This window comes from Erigeron canadensis, chromosome 8 (assembly GCF_010389155.1).
Source record: "Erigeron canadensis isolate Cc75 chromosome 8, C_canadensis_v1, whole genome shotgun sequence".
Lineage (NCBI taxonomy): Eukaryota > Viridiplantae > Streptophyta > Magnoliopsida > Asterales > Asteraceae > Erigeron > Erigeron canadensis.
This window is the reverse complement of record NC_057768.1, coordinates 20643318-20665818: the sequence shown is the minus strand read 5'-3', so window position 1 is coordinate 20665818 and position 22501 is coordinate 20643318. Positions and strand designations below refer to the sequence as shown.

General features: G+C 33.7%; 2 protein-coding genes across 2 annotated transcripts; both read right to left on the bottom strand.

Annotated features, from left to right (window-relative positions):
- Positions 1-10254: 10254 nt before the first annotated feature.
- LOC122579983 (nitrate regulatory gene2 protein) lies at positions 10255-14885 on the bottom strand. The gene is made up of 5 exons (XM_043752249.1): positions 13985-14885; positions 13815-13883; positions 13177-13388; positions 11874-12097; positions 10255-11005 (listed from the first exon to the last, which is right to left on the bottom strand). Exons 1-5 carry the CDS (start codon positions 14883-14885, stop codon positions 10351-10353), a joined length of 2061 nt encoding a protein of 686 aa, XP_043608184.1. The 3' UTR covers positions 10255-10350.
- A 1812-nt stretch (positions 14886-16697) lies between these two features.
- LOC122580301 (protein DOWNSTREAM OF FLC-like) lies at positions 16698-17747 on the bottom strand. The gene is made up of 2 exons (XM_043752577.1): positions 17551-17747; positions 16698-17151 (listed from the first exon to the last, which is right to left on the bottom strand). The coding sequence occupies exons 1-2, from the start codon at positions 17699-17701 to the stop codon at positions 16829-16831; spliced, it is 474 nt and encodes a 157-aa protein (XP_043608512.1). The 5' UTR covers positions 17702-17747; the 3' UTR covers positions 16698-16828.
- Between the last annotated feature and the right edge of the window lie 4754 nt (positions 17748-22501).

Here is a 22501-nt window from a genome sequence, read left to right as displayed (position 1 = left end):
GTGTGGTCCAGAATAGTTCTTGAGTTCTTTTTTTTAAGAGTTCTCAAAATGACTCACACCTATAATAATATATCTAAATAATAATTATTAGGTTTTTTTTAATTAATTAAATGATCAAAAAATTTTAAAAGATTTCCTTAATACGGTCACATACTATACTTTTATTACTAAGTTTATAATGAATAAGTGATTATATTCTCTTCTTATAACTATCTTTAATCCACGTGTATCAACATGAGTTGTTTATAAAAACTTCATTAATTTAATAAGTATCATCAATTTTTTAATAATGAGTGAACAAATTCAATGAATATGTTTTCTTAACCAGGTCCACATATATAGAGCGCACCTGGAATCCCTGATTACATATCGCCTCTTCCATTTCAACATTTTTTAGCAAAACATGTTATTATGTGTTGATAATAAAGGTTATAGTTATTGATGCTCTTTTTATTTTTCTTTCTGTAGTGGTTGTCTTTATTACCGTCTTATTCAAGTTATTTCATTTTATATAATAAAAGATTGTTTATCTAAAAAAAGTTATTACAGAGTATGTAAATGCATAGAATGTGTGACCTTCAAAACAACTTTACTATATAAAGAGTGAGATGGTCAAACTTATCAACCGGAGGAAATCGAGAGCTGTGATTAGTTAATAAATTATTAAAACAACTGTCTTTTTTAGTATATTAAAAGATATCTTCTTACATACATATGATGATAAGATATGTTCTTCTTATAAGTCCATAACAATAATATTTACTTTTAGCTGAGATTCTATTCTAAAAATATATATTTTTATTTTTCTTTAAATATTTTAACTTTCATTAACATTAAGGAAAATATCATCCAATGATACATTTTCCTTACGATTCATATTTTTTAACATCAATAATTGATAATACATGATACATTTTCTTATATATATGCATGATAATGTGTGTCGTACTTGAGAATGAAAATACTATTGTAACCACATGGTGTGCAGATATAACTGTTTTTAATAATAAATGTAATAACAGTATCCGGGATTGTCGTAGTTTATACGTTTAAGGATGTGAAAACTTCACAAAAATTTATGTCTGTTCTTCTCTTGAAGTTTTCTTTTATGTTAAGCTTTTATTTGTTAGAAATTTAACTTAGGTCGTGCAACGCACGGGCCAAAAACCTAGTATCTTTATCTTTATATATATATAATTCTCTATATTTCAGTGCTCATGTGTCATATATCTTTCCTTGCCACATAAGCATTTTGCTGACGTGTCACTTTCTTGTCGTTTTTGTTAGGAGTCATATGCTACATGTACATGATGTTATGTTTACATGTCACCATTAATTATTAGTTAATTAATAAAGTAGCTTAAATAATGGAAAATATATAAAGCAAGAGGCTCGAACTTGCGACATGCGAGAAAAAAACAAGCACACACTATGAACATATCCATTAAACCAACTAATTATTTATGATATAGTTTCTATCTTTAAATAGATGTATAGTCTTTAGTGATTTTCATTCTTTTTTTAAACACATACTCTTTAATTTAAGTATTCGTCGATTTATAAAGGTAAATTTTTTTACTCACCTTGTATAAACATGGCAATAATTGTGATATAATTAGTTCTTGATGAAAAACTTTAATCATATGAATGTTTGATTAAATATATATATATATATGGGGTTAACTTACCTGCTGTTGATATCATATAACTCTTCATGTTGTCCTTATATTCAGAGCGGGTTGTTTATTTATTCAATCACGTTTCAAAATTAATGAAGAAAGTTTGTGAGCATTATATTTTCCCATATATATTTTTTATTCCTTTGTTGCATTAAAAAAATTTAAGGAACAATCTGATAATGAATTTATAATATCAGAATGAGATATTACCCAACTGATGATTGAATTCATCATTCGCATATGGTTAACTTTTCTGTATTCATAACATATGTATACCTATATTAAATAATATTAAAAAAATATATCATATGTATGAGGTTTTATATCCAAATTGCCATACTAGACAATTTTATATTTACTTTCATCTTATGTCATTTATATATATATATATATAGAGCGAGAGAGGGGTTGGTTATTGGAAAACAAGTATTAAAGTAAAACAAATAAGAATATATTTTGACCATTGGATTATGAAAAAACTGATGCACGGAAATTCATAAAATACAATTATAAACTGATGCACAATAAGTTTTAGTTAAGGAAAATGGATTGTTTTATTTGTTTTACTTTAATACTTGTTTTATTTTACTCTTAACCTATATATATATATATATGGTAGAGATCCTGAAAGAAAGTGTCTTAAGGAGAGACGGGAGAGAAGGTCCTATAGGCCAATTAGAACGCGACATGTGTCAAAATGAAAAAAAAATGTGCGGTGGCATTTTTGTAAATAAATCAAACTTTTGTCAGCCTGGTTTTGGGTCAGCTTGGGTCTGGGTCAGCTTGGTAGGTCAGCTTGGGTTCTGGGTCAGGTTGGGTGGTCAGCTTGGTCTGGGTCAGCTTGGGTTCTGATCAGCTTGGTTGGTCAGCATGATCAGTTTGGTCAGATTTGGGTCACGGTCTGATTGGGTCAGCTTGGCGTCAAGTTGGGTTAGCTTGGGGTTGGGTCAGCTTGGGGTCAGCTTGGGGTTGGGTTGGGTCAGCTTGGGGTCTGGGTCAGGTTGGGTCAGCTTGACACAATCTACTGAAAGGACTAGACTCGATAAACCGAAAACATAAGATTTTTTTTTTTATACCCCACTGCGGCGCAGTGGGTCGAGGACTCCCCACTGCGCCGCCGTGGATATCCTCGGCAAAGAAAGGGACAAAGCCCCACTGCGCCGCAGTGGGAAGAACATCGATTTTGGTCGAGGAAAACCACTGCGCCGCAGTGGGTAAAATCACCCCCACTGCGCCGCAGTGGGCAGCACATCAGCAACCCTAACACATTTTTGACACTAAATCGAACTTGTGACCTTCAAATTTCAAAACGAACTTTACCAAACACTTTCCAAAGATTACCAACAACATTACAAACACGTTGTATACATAATTACAATTTAGCCTAGTTTCAAAACCCTTGAACACAAAGAATGGGTCAATTACCCATTTGACGCTATTTTTGTCCAAATACAACTTCACCATTTGCTGAAACTTACACCTGCCCATTTACACAATTTGACCAAAACAAGACCACCAAAACGGAATGTATCAAGAGCCAAAGGGAGAGGGACTTCTAAGCCTCTAAAAGCCAAAACTAGCCATTCATCCATGAATGACCTAATACCTTCAAATATTGCAAAGTACCACTTCAAGCTCTATCAAATCTTTCAAATCAACCACACTAGTTCCTTCTTCCGGAACTACCTATAAAAGGGTAAACAACTAAAAATATAAGCAAAGGCTTAGTGAATATACTTGCATACATTTACGAATACGAAGGAGAGCAAAGTACAAGGACTTTTACATATAACCTATGGCATCGTCATGTCACATTTACATATGCACCTTGTATACTAACAACACATATATGGATCCATATAAGCTAAACAACATAATCATGATCATCTATCGGGGTTCTTAGGCCACCGGAGATTCTTAGGCCTCAGTAGATCAACTATCGGGGTTCTTAGGCCCCCGAGGTTCTTAGGCCTCAATCAATACTATGCCCCCACACGGGCTAATGCAGCATCAATTACCACACATGGACAAATAAACTTCAACATGAAATCGTCAAAACCACCATGGACAAAAGGCTTCAACATGATGTGGTCAATTGATCCAACATAAACATAAAGGTATGCAAATATACTCACCTCCTCCACAACTTGGAAAACAATGCTAAAATGATAATGCTCAACAAGCTCAACCTATGATCATATCATAAAATGCATAAGTTTACATTCACAACTTGACTAGCTCAAGCTAACCATTCTCAACCACTAGCCTTTTTCTAAACCCAACCCATTTGTCATTGAGTCACTTTCATCTTTAACAACAACATTAGGTAGTTCATCCTACCATTTTCATCCATATTCCAATAACTAGCAAAATTTCATCTTTTCTCACAAACTCAAATTATCACATAGGACTTATCAATTTCATAATCAAACACATCAAATAACTCAATGACAACTAGGTTAACTAAGGAATTGGGAAAAATTAACCATAATTCAATTTCTAGTAAAACCCCCAAATTGGTTCATTCATGAACCCTAAATTCAAAAGAGAGAAGGAAACTAAATTAAGGGAAATCAATATCTCCATCAATGGAAGATAATAGATTAGGGTTTTCAAGCCACAATTTCTTCCCCTTCTTCTCTCAATTTTCGGCCACCACCACCAAATCCATAAACCCTAGCTTTTGAATTCTTAGTTGAAGATTATTTGATGGTGATGATTAATATGGGTATTCTTATTCTTGAATTAAAGAGAGAATTGCCTTAATATTTGAAATGAAGTAGAAGAATTGCATGAAGGAATTGTTGAAGAACAAAGTGGAAGTGTGAGTCAAGGGAAAAAGAAGTTGGCTGGCACCTCCCTGGCTTGCCACGACCCAACTGAAATTTGTGGGTATTAATACCCGTTATCCGCTAAAGTTCCAACTAAATTAACCCCATAATCAAAAATAAAATACTAGGAAATTAATTTAATGTCAAAACTACAAAAAAGGGTTAATTTCTTTTACCTTAAAATTTTTGGGGTGTTACATCTACACAGATGTAGATTATGGGTTTTGGGTCAGCTTGGGGTCAGGTTGGGTCAGCTTGGGGTTGGGCTGGGTCAGCTTGGGGTCTGGGTCAGGTTGGGTCAGGTTGGGTGAGCTTGGTTAGCTTGGGTTGGGTCAGCTTGACACAATCTACACAAATGTAGATTATAAGTTTTGGGTCAGCTTGGGGTCAGCTTGGGTCAGCTTGGGGTTGGGTTGGGTTAGCTTGGGGTCTGGGTCAGGTTGGGTCAGCTTGGTTAGCGTGGGTTAGGTCAGCTTGACACAAAACTACACATAATCTACACAAATGTAGATCCCAAGCTGACTCAGATTCCAGACTGACCAAGCTGACCCATAACCCAGGCTAACCAATCTGACCCAACCAAGCTGACCAAGCTGACCAACCAAGCTGATCATAACTCAAGCTGACCCAGACCCAAGCTGACCCAAAACCAGGCTGACAAAAGTTTGATTTATTTACAAAAATGCCACCCCGTTCTTTTTTTTTTAAATCCACATGTCGAGTTCTGATTGGTTCATAAGACCTTCTCCCCCTTCTCTCCTTAAGACACCTTCTTATTTGATCTCTCTCCTATATATATATATATATGTTGAATTGGTTTTTGCATGCAGCATATTTTAAACTAGATTAAACCCGCACATTGTGCGGAATAATAGAATAAAAATAAAAATTACAATAACTGATAGTTACATTATTATTCATAATTTATGATCAAGTAAAAAACTGTGATACAAACAATAAAATTATAATTTATAAATATATGATATACGTCAAATATTTAAAAGCATGACTACAAAACATAAATATTTATAAATCATAAAAATCTTTCTTATGATATATAATTATTAAATATAATATTCAAAAATAAATATAATATAACAAACGATATTATTTGATAAAAAACTAATTATCATTGAAATAATAAAAAAAAATGTAGTATAATGTATACAAAATAGAAAAATAAATATCAATGATTAATATTATGATTGATGATTAGGTTTAAAATTAATGATTAAGATCATACATGACAACTTAAATATGAAAATTCAATGGGGCAAAAAACTAAAAATGTCACATAGAAAAAAAATACATGGATACAATTTATTTTGATAATATTATTAGTTAAGGTGACCTATTTATGTTTTGTACAACTATAGCTTTAAAAAAATGAATGCGATTACCGTTTTTTTACAAAATTTGGATGCGATTACCGTTTTTTTACAAAATTTATGTTGTGAAAAAAAATTTGGATGTGACTTTTAATTATTTCTTTGTAGATCGAACTTCCATTTAGTGAGAAAAAAAAAACAATTATATATCATAAATACATAAATATGAGAAGATTATTTATAGAGATTTTCTAGTATGAATAATAATAATAGAGAATATTTATTTATATTTATAAGTATTGGATTGTAAGTAACAAGATATACTCCATTTATTTATCATAAAAGTTATATAATACATAAATAATTAAAACATTAAAAAAGATTTAATTGAAGATGAGAAGATAAGATAGTATTAAAGACAAATCAAATCTAAGTAATATTTTATAGAAAGAATTATTGTTGAACAAATTTATTTAATATTTAATATATAAAGATATTAAATTAAATTAGAAAGCAAAGATTAAAAATAAGGCTATTATAAAGATAGACTTTTAACCACAATATTATACATAGGAAAAAAGCTTAGTTGTCAACATAAAAGAATCGTCACATAGAAACTTAGCTATCCTATTTTAGTTATATAGAAAGAAAAGATATGAAAGCTCAACGTTCTTTGAATTCAGATAGAATTAATGCCCTTCCCGAGCCCATAATCGCAAACATCCTATGTCTTGTACCGATTCAAGACGCGGTGAGGAGGAGTATCCTCTCCAAGAATTGGAGGTACAATTGGACCAACATTCCTCGACTTGCCTTCAATGCGTCTCAATTTGAAGTATCCACCCATGATGATAATTATGAGCTGTCCACTTTGAAGCAAACATTTTTCAATGCTATATACCAAGTTTTGTTACTCCACCAAAGTCCAATTGAGGTGTTTTCAATTTCCATAGAAATTGACAAAAACTGTGCTGAACTTGACCAAATAATCCTTCATTTGTCAAGAATCAATACCCTCAAGAAACTTACGCTTTGCTTAGGTTATTCGACTTGGTATACGCTACTACCCCATTCTTTCTTTTCGATGAATCAGTTAACACACCTTTCTCTCGCGGGGTGTCATCTGCGAACGTTCAAAGGATTTGGTAGTCTTACAACCCTATACTTGGACGATGTATTCATCTCTAGAAACAGGCTTCTGCATTTCGTGTGAGTTCCGAAAGAGGTTCCTACCGCTTTAGTCAACCTCAAATCCTTCTGTTTTGTAGATATACGTTTCTTTGAGTTATTTGATGCGTTACCATTTGTGGCTCTTGTTATCAAAAGCTCTCCAAATTTGGAGAAACTTAGGCTCAAGGTATATATATATATATATTCCTACTGACAAATGATATAGATAAATAGAGATGATCCGGATCTTGACAAAGACGAGATAGAGTCCATTGATTTGCAAGATTATTCGAATATTTGGATGGAGCATCTGGAAGTAATTGAGCTTGAACATTTTATTTACTTGAAGCAGGAAATGGATTTTGTGAAGCTTATGTTAACCAAGTCACCCGTGCTGAAAACGCTAACGTAAAAATCTTTGAGAAGAGATGAAGAGATGATGACTTTGAGAAGTCTCTTGTGCTCTCCACGTGCATCACCTCCCGTAAAAATCTTTGTTGAGCGTCGTCCCTATGATATAACTAAAGCAGAGTTTAAACGTATATATACCCATGCCTGATGAATGCAATCGACTTCGTAAGTCACTACTTTCGTGTCGTTTAATTATTTGTTTTCGATATTTTTCTGTACTTGTACATTTTCAGAAAAATTTAAAAACACCTAGTTTATGGTAAATATTCATTCATCATTAAAACTGTCCTCTAACGTTGAATTTCTGTATTCCTATTGGAATAAGTTATTACAATTTACAATTGTATTGGCACATAGCCAAAGAACCTCCAATTTGATTAATAAGTCCCCTGTTTTGACCCATTTCCGACCCCCAATATCTTGCCGCGGCCGGGCGTACGGGAACCGTGAAAAAAATAAGGATTACTCATAGATCACTTCACAAATATCTTCACAAAGTAAAGAAACCTCACCAGAGTAGAGTCCTTGCAATATCCTCAATCAGCTGCAAAACTTGCAACACAAATTTTGATGAGCCTTCTAGATGGGGTGCTAATTTAATCCTTCAATTATGAATGAGTTTGTTTGGGTTCTTTTATACTAGCAAATATGGGTCAAAACAAAAAATAAAGCTAAACCAAGCCTGACCCGTTTCCATCAGTACAAAACAAAAAGATTTCTCCAAAAGTGAATTTTGATGAATAAAACCTCACCATCTTGTGAAAGAAATTTAGATTACAATGAAAATAGTATGACTCGCACCAAATCGTCTCAACCCAAGTCAACACGTACTATTTTGACCCAATGCCATTCTAAACACTGCTACCTCTTAACGCTTCAATAAAGGTTTCAAGTATGACAATAATGCCAACAATGAACATGAATGAGAGAATGAGTCCCCCAAACGTAACTGCAGAAACTGAACGCAAGATACATTTATTACAAAGTTGGGGGATAACTTATATAATGTTAACATCATTTAGTTATATAATAGTTATATATAATGTTCTCCTCATAAATCTTAAAATTTATGGGGGCTATTTAACATGTGTGGAAATTGGTATGAGTGGATTACATATAATGTTAACATCATATAACACTTTCCCTATTACAAAACCGGTAAAAAAGGATTGAGATCCTCTAAAGTTCAAATGAACTTTATAGGTAAAGTTATGTGATTTTAACCATTGGATTAAAAGCAATGGTTAAGATTCTCATACTTTTACCTATAAAGTTACTTAAACTTTAGAAAATCTCTATCCAAGGGTCATCTTTGGATCTTAACCCTTGAATTTAATCCAAGGGTCAAGATTCTCATACTTTTACCTATAAAGTTACTTGAACTTTAGAGAATCTCTATCCGGTAAAAGATCAAATTGACGGGTGAGTCTTCAAAGATTAAACTCACTTTAAGAAGGATCAAATCCAATAAAGTCATAAAGAAATAACAGTAGGATCAAATAATATGTTTATCAATCAAGTATGGTGTTTCTTTTTGGTCCGGATCAATTCGAGAACACCATAAAAAACGAGCTACGGTGAAAACTGATGCTTGGCCCCGGGGATTTTTTCCTGGGCTGTTTTTCAGGTTTTTTTCATCTCTTTTGGTGTTCTCACAGTCTGATCTGGACTTTTTAGGTGTCTAAATTTTGTACATGTATTGTAAATTTGAATCCTTGGACTACTAGTGATTTTGCTAGTTGTTTATATATATATATATATAGAAAATGATAATGACAACCCTAAAGACTGTCACTAACAACTTATTACATACTTAATAACTTATACATTATATATTAAAGATTGCCTTCTGATTTTTCTAACAGTAAGGTACAAAATTTCATGCACCCAATTAATTTTTACTGACAACCTAAAGGTTTTCATTAACAAAATCCTATATATATTTCTGCCAGTAAAAAAAAAAAGTATGGATACAAACTATCAGAAATGTGGTATGAATTTGACAAAGCATTGTAATATCAAATCTCATTAAAATATAATTATGATATATGATAGCTTTATTATTTGGGAATTGATATTGCCATCTACATAACATACAAATGTGGCAATTCTTGAAGATCACAAATTTGTGTTTTTGCTATTTGGGAATTATTTAACAGAAAATGATTGATTCTTCTAAACATTAACTTAAAAATTCTTTTAAAACCTTTTAAAAATCCTTTTAAATATGTGACAAGTGAATTTCACTTAATTTTTTTCCTAAACTTCTTTTAATTTTTACAAGTCATCGTCCAATAAATTAGAAAAATTTTTAAGCTAATTAATTAAGATGATTAATCATTTCCCTTATTTAACTATAGATATTAAATTGCATACTTAAGTCTTCTGACATCTGAGACTTCCAAAATATATGAGAATACCGAACCCAATAACTCATTATTCAAACTCCACTAATATTCCAAGACTATTACATACGGATACATTTAGAACTCTATAATATGGATTGAGATAACTTCTGTGTTAATATTACATGTCCCCGCCACTAAAATAATAGGATTAAGATGAATCTTTTAATAATCATATTCGAATCATGACTTTTTGGTTTTATTCAAGGTTTGAAAACATTCTAACTTGACCCCTTAAATTGAAATTCTACTAAAGGGATCTAATCCAGAATACTATCATGGACTTAAATACCAAAATACCACACGAGTCTACGATGTAGAGTAATACTCAAATGAACTTAAAATCACGGCAAAAGGTCATTCTGAAACTTGCATCTTACAAATCTACCTTGCAACCGATGTAACACGTGATTGCATACTAAACATTCGATTAATCAAGTTGCCTATTCCTTCACATGACAAAAGACTACATGCTAATTTTCACAGTTCAAAAATCCACTTGCTAATTTTCTCAAAACAGAAAACTTCATATGCTGAAAGCTCTTGGTGGTGGCCTGTAATTTGAATACATACTTTGAGCAGCCTCACTTTTCTGCTTAATATCTTCATACATCTTCAATGAAGCCTCGGAAAACTTGGTTAACCCATCAAGAACTTTAGTCAAACTCGAATGCATTGACCGCAAGTTCAAAGGCGTCTCATCATCATTCTTCCTTTCTTCTTCACCTTTATCCTCCTCTCCAGTCAAAGAGGTCTCTTTTTGGTCAACATCTTGAGCTGAATGCTGATGGAGATGAGCTAAAAACGCTTTAATGGCATCATTTAGTTCTTGAGAAGGGAGACTTTGGATTCCAGCTGACCAATCACGACATATTACAAATATAGGTGGACCCACAGACCTTCGAGGAGACCAGGGTCGCTTTCTCAGACGTTCTTTAGGTTGTATGATGCAGTTTTGGAGCCAACTGTTGATTGATTCAACATATGAAGTTTGACTGTTTACCATGTCTGCAAAGCTTAAACCAAAGCATTCAATCTCGTTTTGAAGTTCATCCATTATCTGCTTGTTTCTTTCTTCTTGACGAGTTCCATTTTTCTGTTTCTTTATATGGTAAGCTAATGAGATAGTTATATACTGTGCGTGATGGCACTCGAGCATAGCTTTCCACATCCTGTTTAGGCTGCACAAGAATTTGCAATGTTGCATAATCAAAAATCAAGAATTCAACTATAACAGAATGTACAAAAAGTGCTTCAATGATGAGTTCGTTATGGCAATAGTTAAAAAGTAAGATGCTTGAAAATCTAACAAATTTTAATATTTACATGGTTGTAAAAATCAATTAACTCGGCCGCTTACTCGGCGAGTCGTTGCTACTCAAAAGCCACCCAAGGCAAATAAGCACAACTCGGAGTATAACCTCGGTCCACGGGTTAAACACAGGATAGTTGGTCAACTCAGGTCAAATAGGGTTATGTCAGTCAACTTTCTTGTTCTTTATGAAATTAAAAAATACAACCCTTTTATGGTGGTGATACTGTAGAAATGTGATAGAATTTTTAGTTTGAGATGGATTTGTGTTTAGGGATAGACAACCGTGGAAGAAAAATCTCGGTACATTAGTATGAGTTGTTATGTCTAAGTTTGAAGTTCCTAGTCTATTTTTTTATTTTTTATTACATATTAACTCCGGATATCATTATATAAAAAGATCCAATAGGATTGCTCCCTGAGTGAACGAGTACTCTTAACTCAGACCCAGGCCGAGCCAAGTCCACGTTGCGACTTGCGAGTTCCCCAACCTTGATCATTTTAAAAATTTAAAACAACATAATCATGATAATATACATAACTAAAAATGGAGGTTTTTCAGAATCCAGACTACGTTGGGTAATCAAGTAATTCTATAAAAACTTATAAAAAAATAATGACTTTTTTTGCAGCAAGTACGAAATGGATTATCTAATCAGTTTCGAATGCAGATCAATTCAGATAAGAAAAAGTAACATATCAATGACAATGAAGTAGCAAGGCAATAAGATTCTTACCCTTGAATGAGTTCTAGGAGTTGTGGTTGTAACTCTTCGTCTCTCATTTTTTCAATCCGTTTAGATATGGAATCAACAGTGTGCAGGGCAACTATGATTCTTGAATGAAGATCTTTCACTAGAGCTCGTGTTTTATCAATCACATGCGTTTTTTGATCCTTCGCAAATTGGTGTCTCAGCGTGTCACACTTTCTGTCATATTCTTTCCTAATAGATTCACTGGCCTGCAGAATCACCAAAAAAAGTCCATCAAAATACTTGATTATAAAGTGAATTTAAAGCCACACAATGAGTGCAAAACTGGACGAACAAACCCTAAGAACCAAACTAAGACCAGAAATAACCAGCTAAGTTCAGCTTCGCTCTCAGTTCAAGATCTTTTTTTATTTGAAACCTGTTTTTTCGTTTAATTTTCAGGTTTAAGATTTATCAACAGATTGGTTTTTGGCAAGTCCTGGTCGTATAGAAAGACAGAAACATACCTTTCTTTTTGAAAGTTGAAACAACACTTTCTTACGCTTGTACTTTTAAACTTAATAACAAACTTAAGCATGTATTCGGTTCATGGTGAAGTTTGGGGCAGAACTAGTTTAGACTGGTTCGGTTTTTGGTTCCATAATTTATGATTTTCTATATTACAGATTGATCTGATCTGGTTCCAGCATGCTCAGATCTTCTTGAATAAGATTTGTGGTAAACCCTTTTACCCTAAAAAAAATGCCAAAGTGGCACCAGTTGCTAAAGTTTGAAATATTCAAAGTTTCAAACATGCAATAATCTGATGTCTCTAAAGACGCTTGATCTCATAGAGTTCTGGAAACTAAACACCCTTATGTTCTAGAGAAAATATGCGTTGGTGAATCAGGTGTTTTTGGAGCAGTCGATTTCAACGCATTTGCCAAAAAATGAGTTGAATCATGTTATGTTGTATATACAACATGTCACATGGGTAAAGCTATAAGACTAGACTAAAACGGAAAAGGGCAAAGGGGCAGAACAGATAAAAATAGGTTGAAACATGTAAAATGCATGAGACCTCATATAGAAGGTCAGTATTATTTACAATGAACATGTAGAAGAATTGAACAAAAAGTGTTGGTATGTCAACCCAACCCAACTTCACCCATTTTGACCCAAACAAAAAAAATACCTGTTTTGACCCATATTGTTTTACTGCTACGTGTTTCTTAAGAATTTAAGCGCATCTAATTCAGATAGCTATACTTACAGATTTCAGCTGTCAAGATTGTACCATATGCTAAAACAAAAAAAATGTAAATAAGAAATGACTTTAGAGGACAACCTTCACTTCATCATAGAGCTTCCTTTCCCATGCATAAAGTCTATCAAGAGTCGAAGAATGGCTTCCAGCAATCATGCAAAATTCTTCTATAAAATCGCTTCCACTATCATCATTATCATCTTTCGATGTTGAAGCTAAAGGGTTTCGTGAAGATGATGAATGTGAGGATGTTGACCGCTTCCATGTAATAACTTTTGTCACATGTTGAGGTTCTATAATTGAAAACATAAAATTTGAACTAAACATTAATAAATGAAACCAAGATAATTGCATTAACAAATAAAAACGAATTATGACACCAGCATAGATTCCATCAGATTACAACAAAACCTTTTGTAAAGATCAGAGAAATAGAACCGGTATGGTAGGGCACCGCAGATACATCTTAGGTCAATATTAAAGGCATATCTAATCGAAGCACTTATTTAATCAAGTTCTATGAGTCAAACTCCAAAGGCTCTATTTTCATATGGTATTGCATGAGAATGACTGCTTGATACGTATTGACATTTTATATTTTATTTCAACACTACAAAATATACTTTTCGGGCTTGCACAAATACTTCCCAAGTCCTCTACAAATCAGTCCATCCTAACAAGGATATTACACAAACAGTGACAACAGCTACAATACTTACCATGTGAAACCAGAGCTGTTTTTCCTCTACAACAATTAACACACAACAAACTTGATGCGGTCGAGCTCCCTACAGTAGACAACTAAAACTTAAAAACATATGAACTTCAAGAAAAAAAAACAAACAAAACAAAGATGAAATTAAAATGGTAACGAGGCCGTATAACATACCTTTAGCCTCAGAATAGCCAACCCAGATTTTATCTGCCTCCAACATTCTCGAAACTTCTTTCCCACATTCAGATGCTCGAAAGAACCGACTCTCAATGTCTTTGATGCTAGAAAGAAAATCCTTAGCCCTATGTGTAATAAACTCAGAAGGATCCTCTCTTTCTCCCTCAGTCAAACAACTATCTTTATTCGATTCCGCTTGAGAATTTCTACAAACCAAAACACCACCACCAACAGAATCACTTCCATTATCCAATTCCACCGTTTTTGAAGCAACACCATCCGACCCATTTCCATCAGTTTTCGCAGACTCATCACGCCCCACAACTCCCCCATCCACACCACTATCTTTAACATCAAAATCTTTACGCACGCTCATATTATCAAAATTCACATGAAACCCATCATGACCCACAAATCTAAAACTCTCATTTTCATCATTTGGACCAAAATAATCCCACGTAGACCCGGATTCAAACGGGGGCGGGGGAGGGGGCGGCATTGTAAAATCCACATCATTCACATAAACCCTATTATTAGTACTAATATCAATATTACTAGGATTTAAACTAACAGTAACTGCATTGCTCACACTAGACCTCATATAACTCAAACTCGACACACCGGACCCACCGCCGGCTTGCGGCGTCAAGGGCGAAAGATTCGGGGTTTGTTCATTTTGAGTCAAGTTAGCAGATGGGTCTAAATTATCTAACAAAACAACCTCAGATTCTGCAAATTTATATAAAGAAATTCCTATGTTTTTAAGGGATTGAATGTAAGTAAGATGAGCAGCTGCAAAATCATACCTTGAATCAATTGCTTTTTTGAGGAATTTTTTTCTTTCTTTGCATAAACGTAATGCTTCACATTTCTCTGTTTTAGAACTTGATATCCCCATTTTGTTCTTCTTTTTTTCTTCAAATGTATGTATAAATTTTTTTGTTAGAGAAATGAAGTGAAGAAAAATAAGAAAATTAGTAGAAATGGTGGTATTTGGGTTTTGAAGAAAAATGGAGAATTAAGGGGGGGAAGATGAAAGCATTGAATGTGGGTGAGAATGACATTATTTACTTACTTTAGGGTAAACACAAAATGAGGGTTTTTTTAGTGAGGGAATGAGTGATTGGGGTCAAATTTGGTAATGATGAAAAAGGGAGAATAAAGAAAAAGCCAAAGAATATGCAAACGGTGGATATGCCCGGATAAAAAAAAAAGGATTTGGGTCTCTACTCTCTAGCATAGTGGCAATATTAATTATTAAATAGAGCTTGACAATTGTGTTTTATGTGGTTTAACACGTTCAAAACAACGCGAAAAATAAAAGTATTAAACATGAAAACGAGTCGTGACTTTGATGATTGAACATAACAGTTATATGTTTTATGTATATGAAAATTTGATAATGAACCATAAAAAACTAAAGCTAGTTAATTATAAAACTAAGTACGAGTATAAAATTGGATAGTCATGAGCTCGAATTTGATATTGTTTATGAATGTGTTATGTTTGATGTTGATGGACTTGTACACATAGTACAACGTATATGATTAACTTGTAATTTTAAGTGGACGTTAAGGGTCATAATGTGATAAAATGGATTATGAGGAAACTAATAAGTGTTCAAACTCCGGATCACAAAGATGGAAAAGATTTAAGCTTAACCCAAATTAATCTGTAATAAGCTAATGTGTAAAGGGGAACACCCAGAAGTAAAGTACATGTTTATGTGTGACACGACTCAAAGTAGTAGAGTATTTTCATGTGGAGTAGTTGACACATGGAATGAGTGTTTGACATTAACAACCACAGACTTGCGATTGGATACCATGGTACCAAGCTTTGTAGGTATGTCTCGGTAGTGTTATTGAGGATGAAGATTGGATAATTGATAATGGATGCTTGAAACATATAATGATTAATTAATTACAAGCATTTTGGTGATGTATATATACTTCTCCCAACACATCCAATGTATACTTTCATCTCCAACACGCCCAATGTATAATTTCATCGGCATGGTGAGGTCGAGTTGGGCTTCATATCGCTTGCCGATTGATGCTGAAATGAAGGGGGGCAATGATGCCATAGGCCAATTTTTGCCAATTTCCTATGTACGACTTTACTTTTCAATTTTATTCTCGGAAATCATTTTTTTCTTTTAAGTTGCGTCTACAAACTTTTTAGAAGAACTTTATCATTTTTTATAGCCTAAATAAAAACCAAGTAAATTGAATTATTCAAGGTTTATATTATCCATCTTTATATTTGATTAAACTCAACAAAGTTGTACGCTAATAATATTGATGACATACTCATAAAGCTGGTATATCACTAAACATATAAGACTACACGGAGTTGTGAAAAAAAGGGAACGTCCCTTCTCCAATATATACAAGACACGTGGCCTGCAAATAAAGTAAAGGGGAACCGTCTGAAATCGAACGGGCAAGGGGCAAATTTTCGTTGGGAACGCCCCTGGGGGCCAATGAGAGGCATTCCCCGGGGCGTTCCAGCCCTTTATGCAAGAGGAATTCCCCTCAATATTTTTGAAGATTAGTTGTATAATAAAACAAGTCAAACTATTAACTTTAGTTTTACAATAAAATTATAGGTGTAGAACATATAGTAGACTTTATATAGGTAGAAAGTTCAAACAATTGAATAGTCAAACACAAGAAACTAAAAGAACACTGTGATTGTACCATTATACTAGTAATCAACAAGACACAATATTATAACATGCACTAAATTAGTGTGTAATTATTCTTCAGCAAATGAGGACATTTTACCAAGATCGATATATCAATGTAATAATATAACTATATAAGAAAATAAGTAAATCTAGACATCCGCAAAGTAAGATCTGATGAGCTCCTTGCATCCGGGCAATGGAGTTGTTGTCGCGAAACCCATAGCGTTAGCATAACGAGCATCGTTGTTCATGCCATTGTTGCGTGTAAGGATGACAGTTGCTCGGTTGCGACCAATGCTGGGCTGGGCACACTTGCTGTCTGGGCTCTTCACGAGGGTACACTCACATTTTTGATCACCGTGATCGGTTGGTACTTCCATCTCGTATGTCCCGGTGGCATCAGTGACCGCACTAAGGGTGTACTTCAAGCTCATTGTATACCTGTCCAAGCACTCGACTCTAACCGTCGCACCTACACATCATTTACAATCAGAGTAAGTGCCAAGTAACGTTCTGACGCCAAGATCTATAATATAGCATTTAAATTAACGTCTTGGGTTTGAAATAAAAAGGATTAGCAGCACAGCTAGTTGCCAGCTTGCGTTCTTTTTTTCATATAATGACAATTTTATAATTAATGGTGAAAAAAATAAATACAATATGATGTTTCCAAATTCCAATATTGCTTATTTTTTTATTTTTTTTTTACTTGTAAGCAATATCAAACACATTAAATTAAAAAGTTGCTTATATGGTGTCTAAAAACGAAACGCAATAATCAAATAAACAGTTTTGAATCCTAAATATATATACAAACATATAAAAACAACAAAGTAAATAAGTCGATGACATTAGGGAGATATAGATATACCAGCGATGTATGTGGTGGCAGAGGTTTCAAAACCGGCATTGCAAGTGTCGCAATAGACACGGCCCTTGAGGCGGAACGGGTTGCTAGAGACTAAGGCAGTGGTGAAGACTGGAAGGAGGCAGAGAGCGATGAGAACCAACTGTTTCGACATTCTTAATAATGTTAGTGAAGAAACTAGCTAGGTAATGAAAGAAATGTATGTGTTATTTGATTTAGGGAGGATTAGAAGGGAATATATAAATAGTAGTTGAATACCAATTTGAATGTTTACTAGGAGTAAAGTGAGATCTCATCACATGCCATGTTTGAGAAATTAAGTAAACGCGAGTTATGCGCCACTTACTTCATTTATTGCCACTATATAGAAATCGTATACATCAACGTTCCCGCCCAGCTTCTTTTTTTAATACGATTCTTTTAATATTATTACCATACTTATAGTAGCTTAATGCAATAATTCATAAATAAGAATAAGGTTGTTAACATCTCAATTTTTTTTATGTATTGTTAAAGACAAGACCTATAACTCCTAAAAGGTTGTATCGGAAGTTGCTTATTACTTATACAGTTATATATACTGCACAATGGGTCAAGTTCGATTATTTTACAAATTTTTCTTTTTAATTTTTTGATAACTTACCTGATATGGACCAAAATGAACCATTAGATTCGTTTGGTGCATAAGACCCTTAAGATATGATGGTTAATCTCTTGTTTTCAATTGATTTCCGTTGGATCGATAATCCTTACGCCTTAGATCAGACCTATCAACTTATAGATTGTGTTCAAGTTTAGACAAATACTATGTGTGGAATTCATGAGATTTATTTAGTTGTTTTTCTAATAAGTACTCATGATGTGAAGTTTCACTAAACTCCATGTATACTTCATACATATCATAAATACTTGTCAAAAAAATTGGAAGGGTATAATTTATTTTTCTAAAAATTTAATAGAATATTGTGCTAGCTAGCGTGTATTGAAGTAAACTTGACTTGCACACTTGATACATAAAAGACAGTGTATACAATATCATATGTATGATATGATATATAATACAATATATATACAATCAAAGGGTGCAGCCCCAGCCCCATCATGTGCGATAGCAAGCTTAATGGAACAGCAAAATTAGGCCATGGAAGCCGGATCTAATTATTAAGAGATTATATTATACACATTTGGGTTATCACCTGGTTTTAAAATATACCGACATCAGTTTGGGTCAAATCTATCCATATATTTAATCGTTTATGGTAATTTACAATTTTTTAATTTGTTATTATCACTTAATTATGTATAACTAGTTTGTTAATATGAGGTCAGTCCATCTAAAGAGACATATCTTTTAGGGAGGACTTTAGCTCGTACGTGTGTATCTAGAAACATTTTTTCTAACAGCATTAAACATATTTTTTAAAAAGAAAATAGCCAATATAATAGATTATACAGTCCAATCCAAACAAAAAAACACTCTAACATGACTATAAGAACAATAAACACATATATTACGACGACCACTAAAAATAAAAAGGAGATCTCAATGAAACGCAAACAAAACGATCTCCCATAAATAAACTCGAACACCCGTTACATCATATCACAAATACAAAGTGACGTCCTAACACTACTACTACAAAACTGAGATATACCGACGGAATATTCCGACAGATCCACTTTGTCGGAAATTCCCGACGGATTTGTGACGAAGTTCCGACAAAATACCATTTAAAATCAAAGATGAGAGAATTTGTGACAGATTTTTGACGGATTTCCGACGAAGTGTGAGTGTATATTATGTGCTCGGTATTGTTTTTCTAGCTTAGCTGGTTTTAGTTTATATACAAGGCATCAAGGCCGAGATATTGAAATTTTAGTTGTACTGACCTTATATTTGTGCATGGTGCCTAGGTCAATATATAAGAAGAGTCGAGATTTTGAAAAAAATTTAGATGTACTGGTTGTATGTCTTCACATAAAAACATTAACTGTACTCCTGCTTGTGTGAGTGTGTCAGGTCGATTACTCTGATTGCAGCCTAACTGTGATTTTTTGTGCTGTTTCATTGTGTTGCCTTTTGAAATCTCGTATGAGTTGGCAACAAAAGTATGCAACTTTACGGTTATACACTATGATAGCCCATTTGCTTATAACCGATATACTAGATAGCTCCCCGGGATGGTTGTAGTAGTTAGCAAAATCTGGTTTAATAATTTACATGTACTCCAGCTGCTAGTTATGTATGTACTTATTTTTATAGGTGGAAACTTTGAAAGAAGAAGTAAAAAGGCAAAAGAGTGAACATGAAAAGACTAAGAAACAGGCTGAGATAGCCGAGAGGGAGACCGATGAACTGAAGACCAAGGTAGCCGAGTTGCAAGAGCGTGAACAAGCAAGGGAACTTGAGATGAAAAGATTGGAAGAACGAGAGAAAACAAGAGAACTAAAACTAAAAAGTTTGGAAGATCAAATGGAAGTTGTTACCAAGTTCATGCAAAGCCAAGCCCAAATCCAACAATCTATCTAGTATGAATATAATCTAGCCTCTTTTGTCTTGAATCTGATATAACCTACTGATATATATATGTATTGATCCTTACACGCTTTTGGAACTAAGATACCTTGTGCATTTGGATCCTATTGTATTTTGAAGTTAGAATTGGCAAATTGTATCTTGTTATGTGAATTATGAAACGGTATTTGGATGTTCGTAGTATATTTTTAGTTTCCGTTAGCCTTTCGTTTTTAGCTTTTACAGCCTACAGGTAGGAAAATTAATGTATATTTACCCACAGATTTTGTGTATTAAAATTATGTCGGAAAGTCGTAGGAATAAATCTGTCGGTAGATCTGTCAGAAAATGTTTAATAATTCGGTAAAAACTCTATTGGAAATCCGTCACAAATTCTGTCGGTGATTGTTATTTTCCGACAGAAAGTTGAAAGATGACTAATTACAAATACTGACAGAAATATCTGTCGGAAATAATTTCCGACAGATTTATTTCTGTCGAAAACTATTTACCCACGAAAATATTCCGATGGCAGCAATCCGTCGGAAATCCGTCAGTAAAGGGCTTTAGCGACGGATTTCCGACTGTTATTTCCGTATGAATAATCCAGTTTTGTTGTAGTGTAAGGAGAGTCGGATTTTTTGAACCCATTGCTCACTTCTTTAAAGTGTGTAAATAGATAGTTAAATACTTTCTATGTCGGTACTATATATATGTATCTCTTCCAAATATCAAGATCGATAGGGAGATAGTCGGTCCACTTATGTAACTAATCGAGAGAACGGCCCGTGACTTTTCCACTCGGGTCATTATAGCAACAAATGTTTTTAGAATCTAACTCCTCGTTTGTTGATGGACCTACGTACATATATAATCAAGCTACGAAGAGCTGTCGGGGGAAACACGACACTAGAATCCAGACCAACAAAACTCTCATTTTCCTTCTTCATCACTTCTTTCGGGACCGGTGATTACTGCCCTAACAGTGTTAGATCTATTTTTACTTGTATTAAATATTACTGATGTTTGGTGACTTAACCTCTACCTCACTAGCTAGTAAGAACATCAACAAACTGCCATCCCAAACTCGACTTTGGTTACTTCTTTATGCTTTACTTGAGGATGAGCATCACCCTTCACACAACGAAGTTCGTCCATCTCTTAATGAATCCCTATCATAAGTCCTTTTTTTGCGTACAAATTAATTAAAAGCCCACGATGCAGATTTTTTAACCCATGGTACTTCAAGTTTAACCCCCGTCAACCTCTACAATAATACTAAACACAAATTTTCCCATCTTCAAATCGCTCATCATCCTTATCTCCACTAGTAAAAAGAAATTTACCCCGGCCTACAAAATCACCAATACGTTTTAAAGCGGCAGGAATTGAAGCAATAACATGTAGACCATCAATAATATGATCTAACCAAACACAACGTACGTACATACATCCGGAATGAAAGATTGAGATAGTAATATACTACCTGAAAAACAGGTCTTTAATACCTTACACTTTTCAAATTTCAACGCAACTTGAATATTTGAAAATAAGATGCTAATCCACCAACCTCCAATATACCATATCAATCACACATTTCTCTTAGATTCGGAAACCGTCAACAGTTTTGGTCTAGAAGTGTTGTTCTCCAAAGTTGTTGACTTTTTGACAAAAAAAATGTTAGACTTTTGGTCCATGAATTTATGATTTTCTTTACAAAATACTCATTTACATGCTTGAATTATGTATTTTTTTATTATCATATATATATATATATATATATGGGAAAAGTGAGTATGAGGTTGTTATGCACCCAACTTGGGTGAAAAACCCCTTACATACTAATATTTTAATATTTTAAATAAATACATGGCCCCCCATGATTTTTACCTTTTAAAAAAAGGTATGTGAGGGGTTTTTCACCCAACTTGGGTGCCTAACAGCCTCATATTCCTTTCCCCATATATATATATATATACGAGAGCAAGTACCCGCGCATTGCGGCGGTGAGATGATGGGGGTGATAGGTCATAGAGTGTGATAGCCAAATGTCTTAGCCGTACGGGCTCCGCCCTCGAATTTAAAAATTCGTCGAAAGTATATCGAATAACATCTCTAATGAAAGAGCATAAAATTTTAAAAACACCCATATAATTTTTATAATTTATCGGTATGTGAGATAAAAGATTTTGAACGAATTGGAGGAATAAATGATTTATGGATGAGAGAGAAAAAAATGATTGGTTGAGATTTGATGAGAGAAAAATGGTGTTTGGTAATATATAATTGATAGAAGGGGCATTTTGAGAAAATAAATGTTGAATTGAAAGTTGAAACCTGAAACCCTATTTGCTTTATAATATAGTATAGATATAGATATAGATATAGGATATGCATTTTATGTTTTCCTTTTTTGCAAGCTAGTATTGATCTATTGTT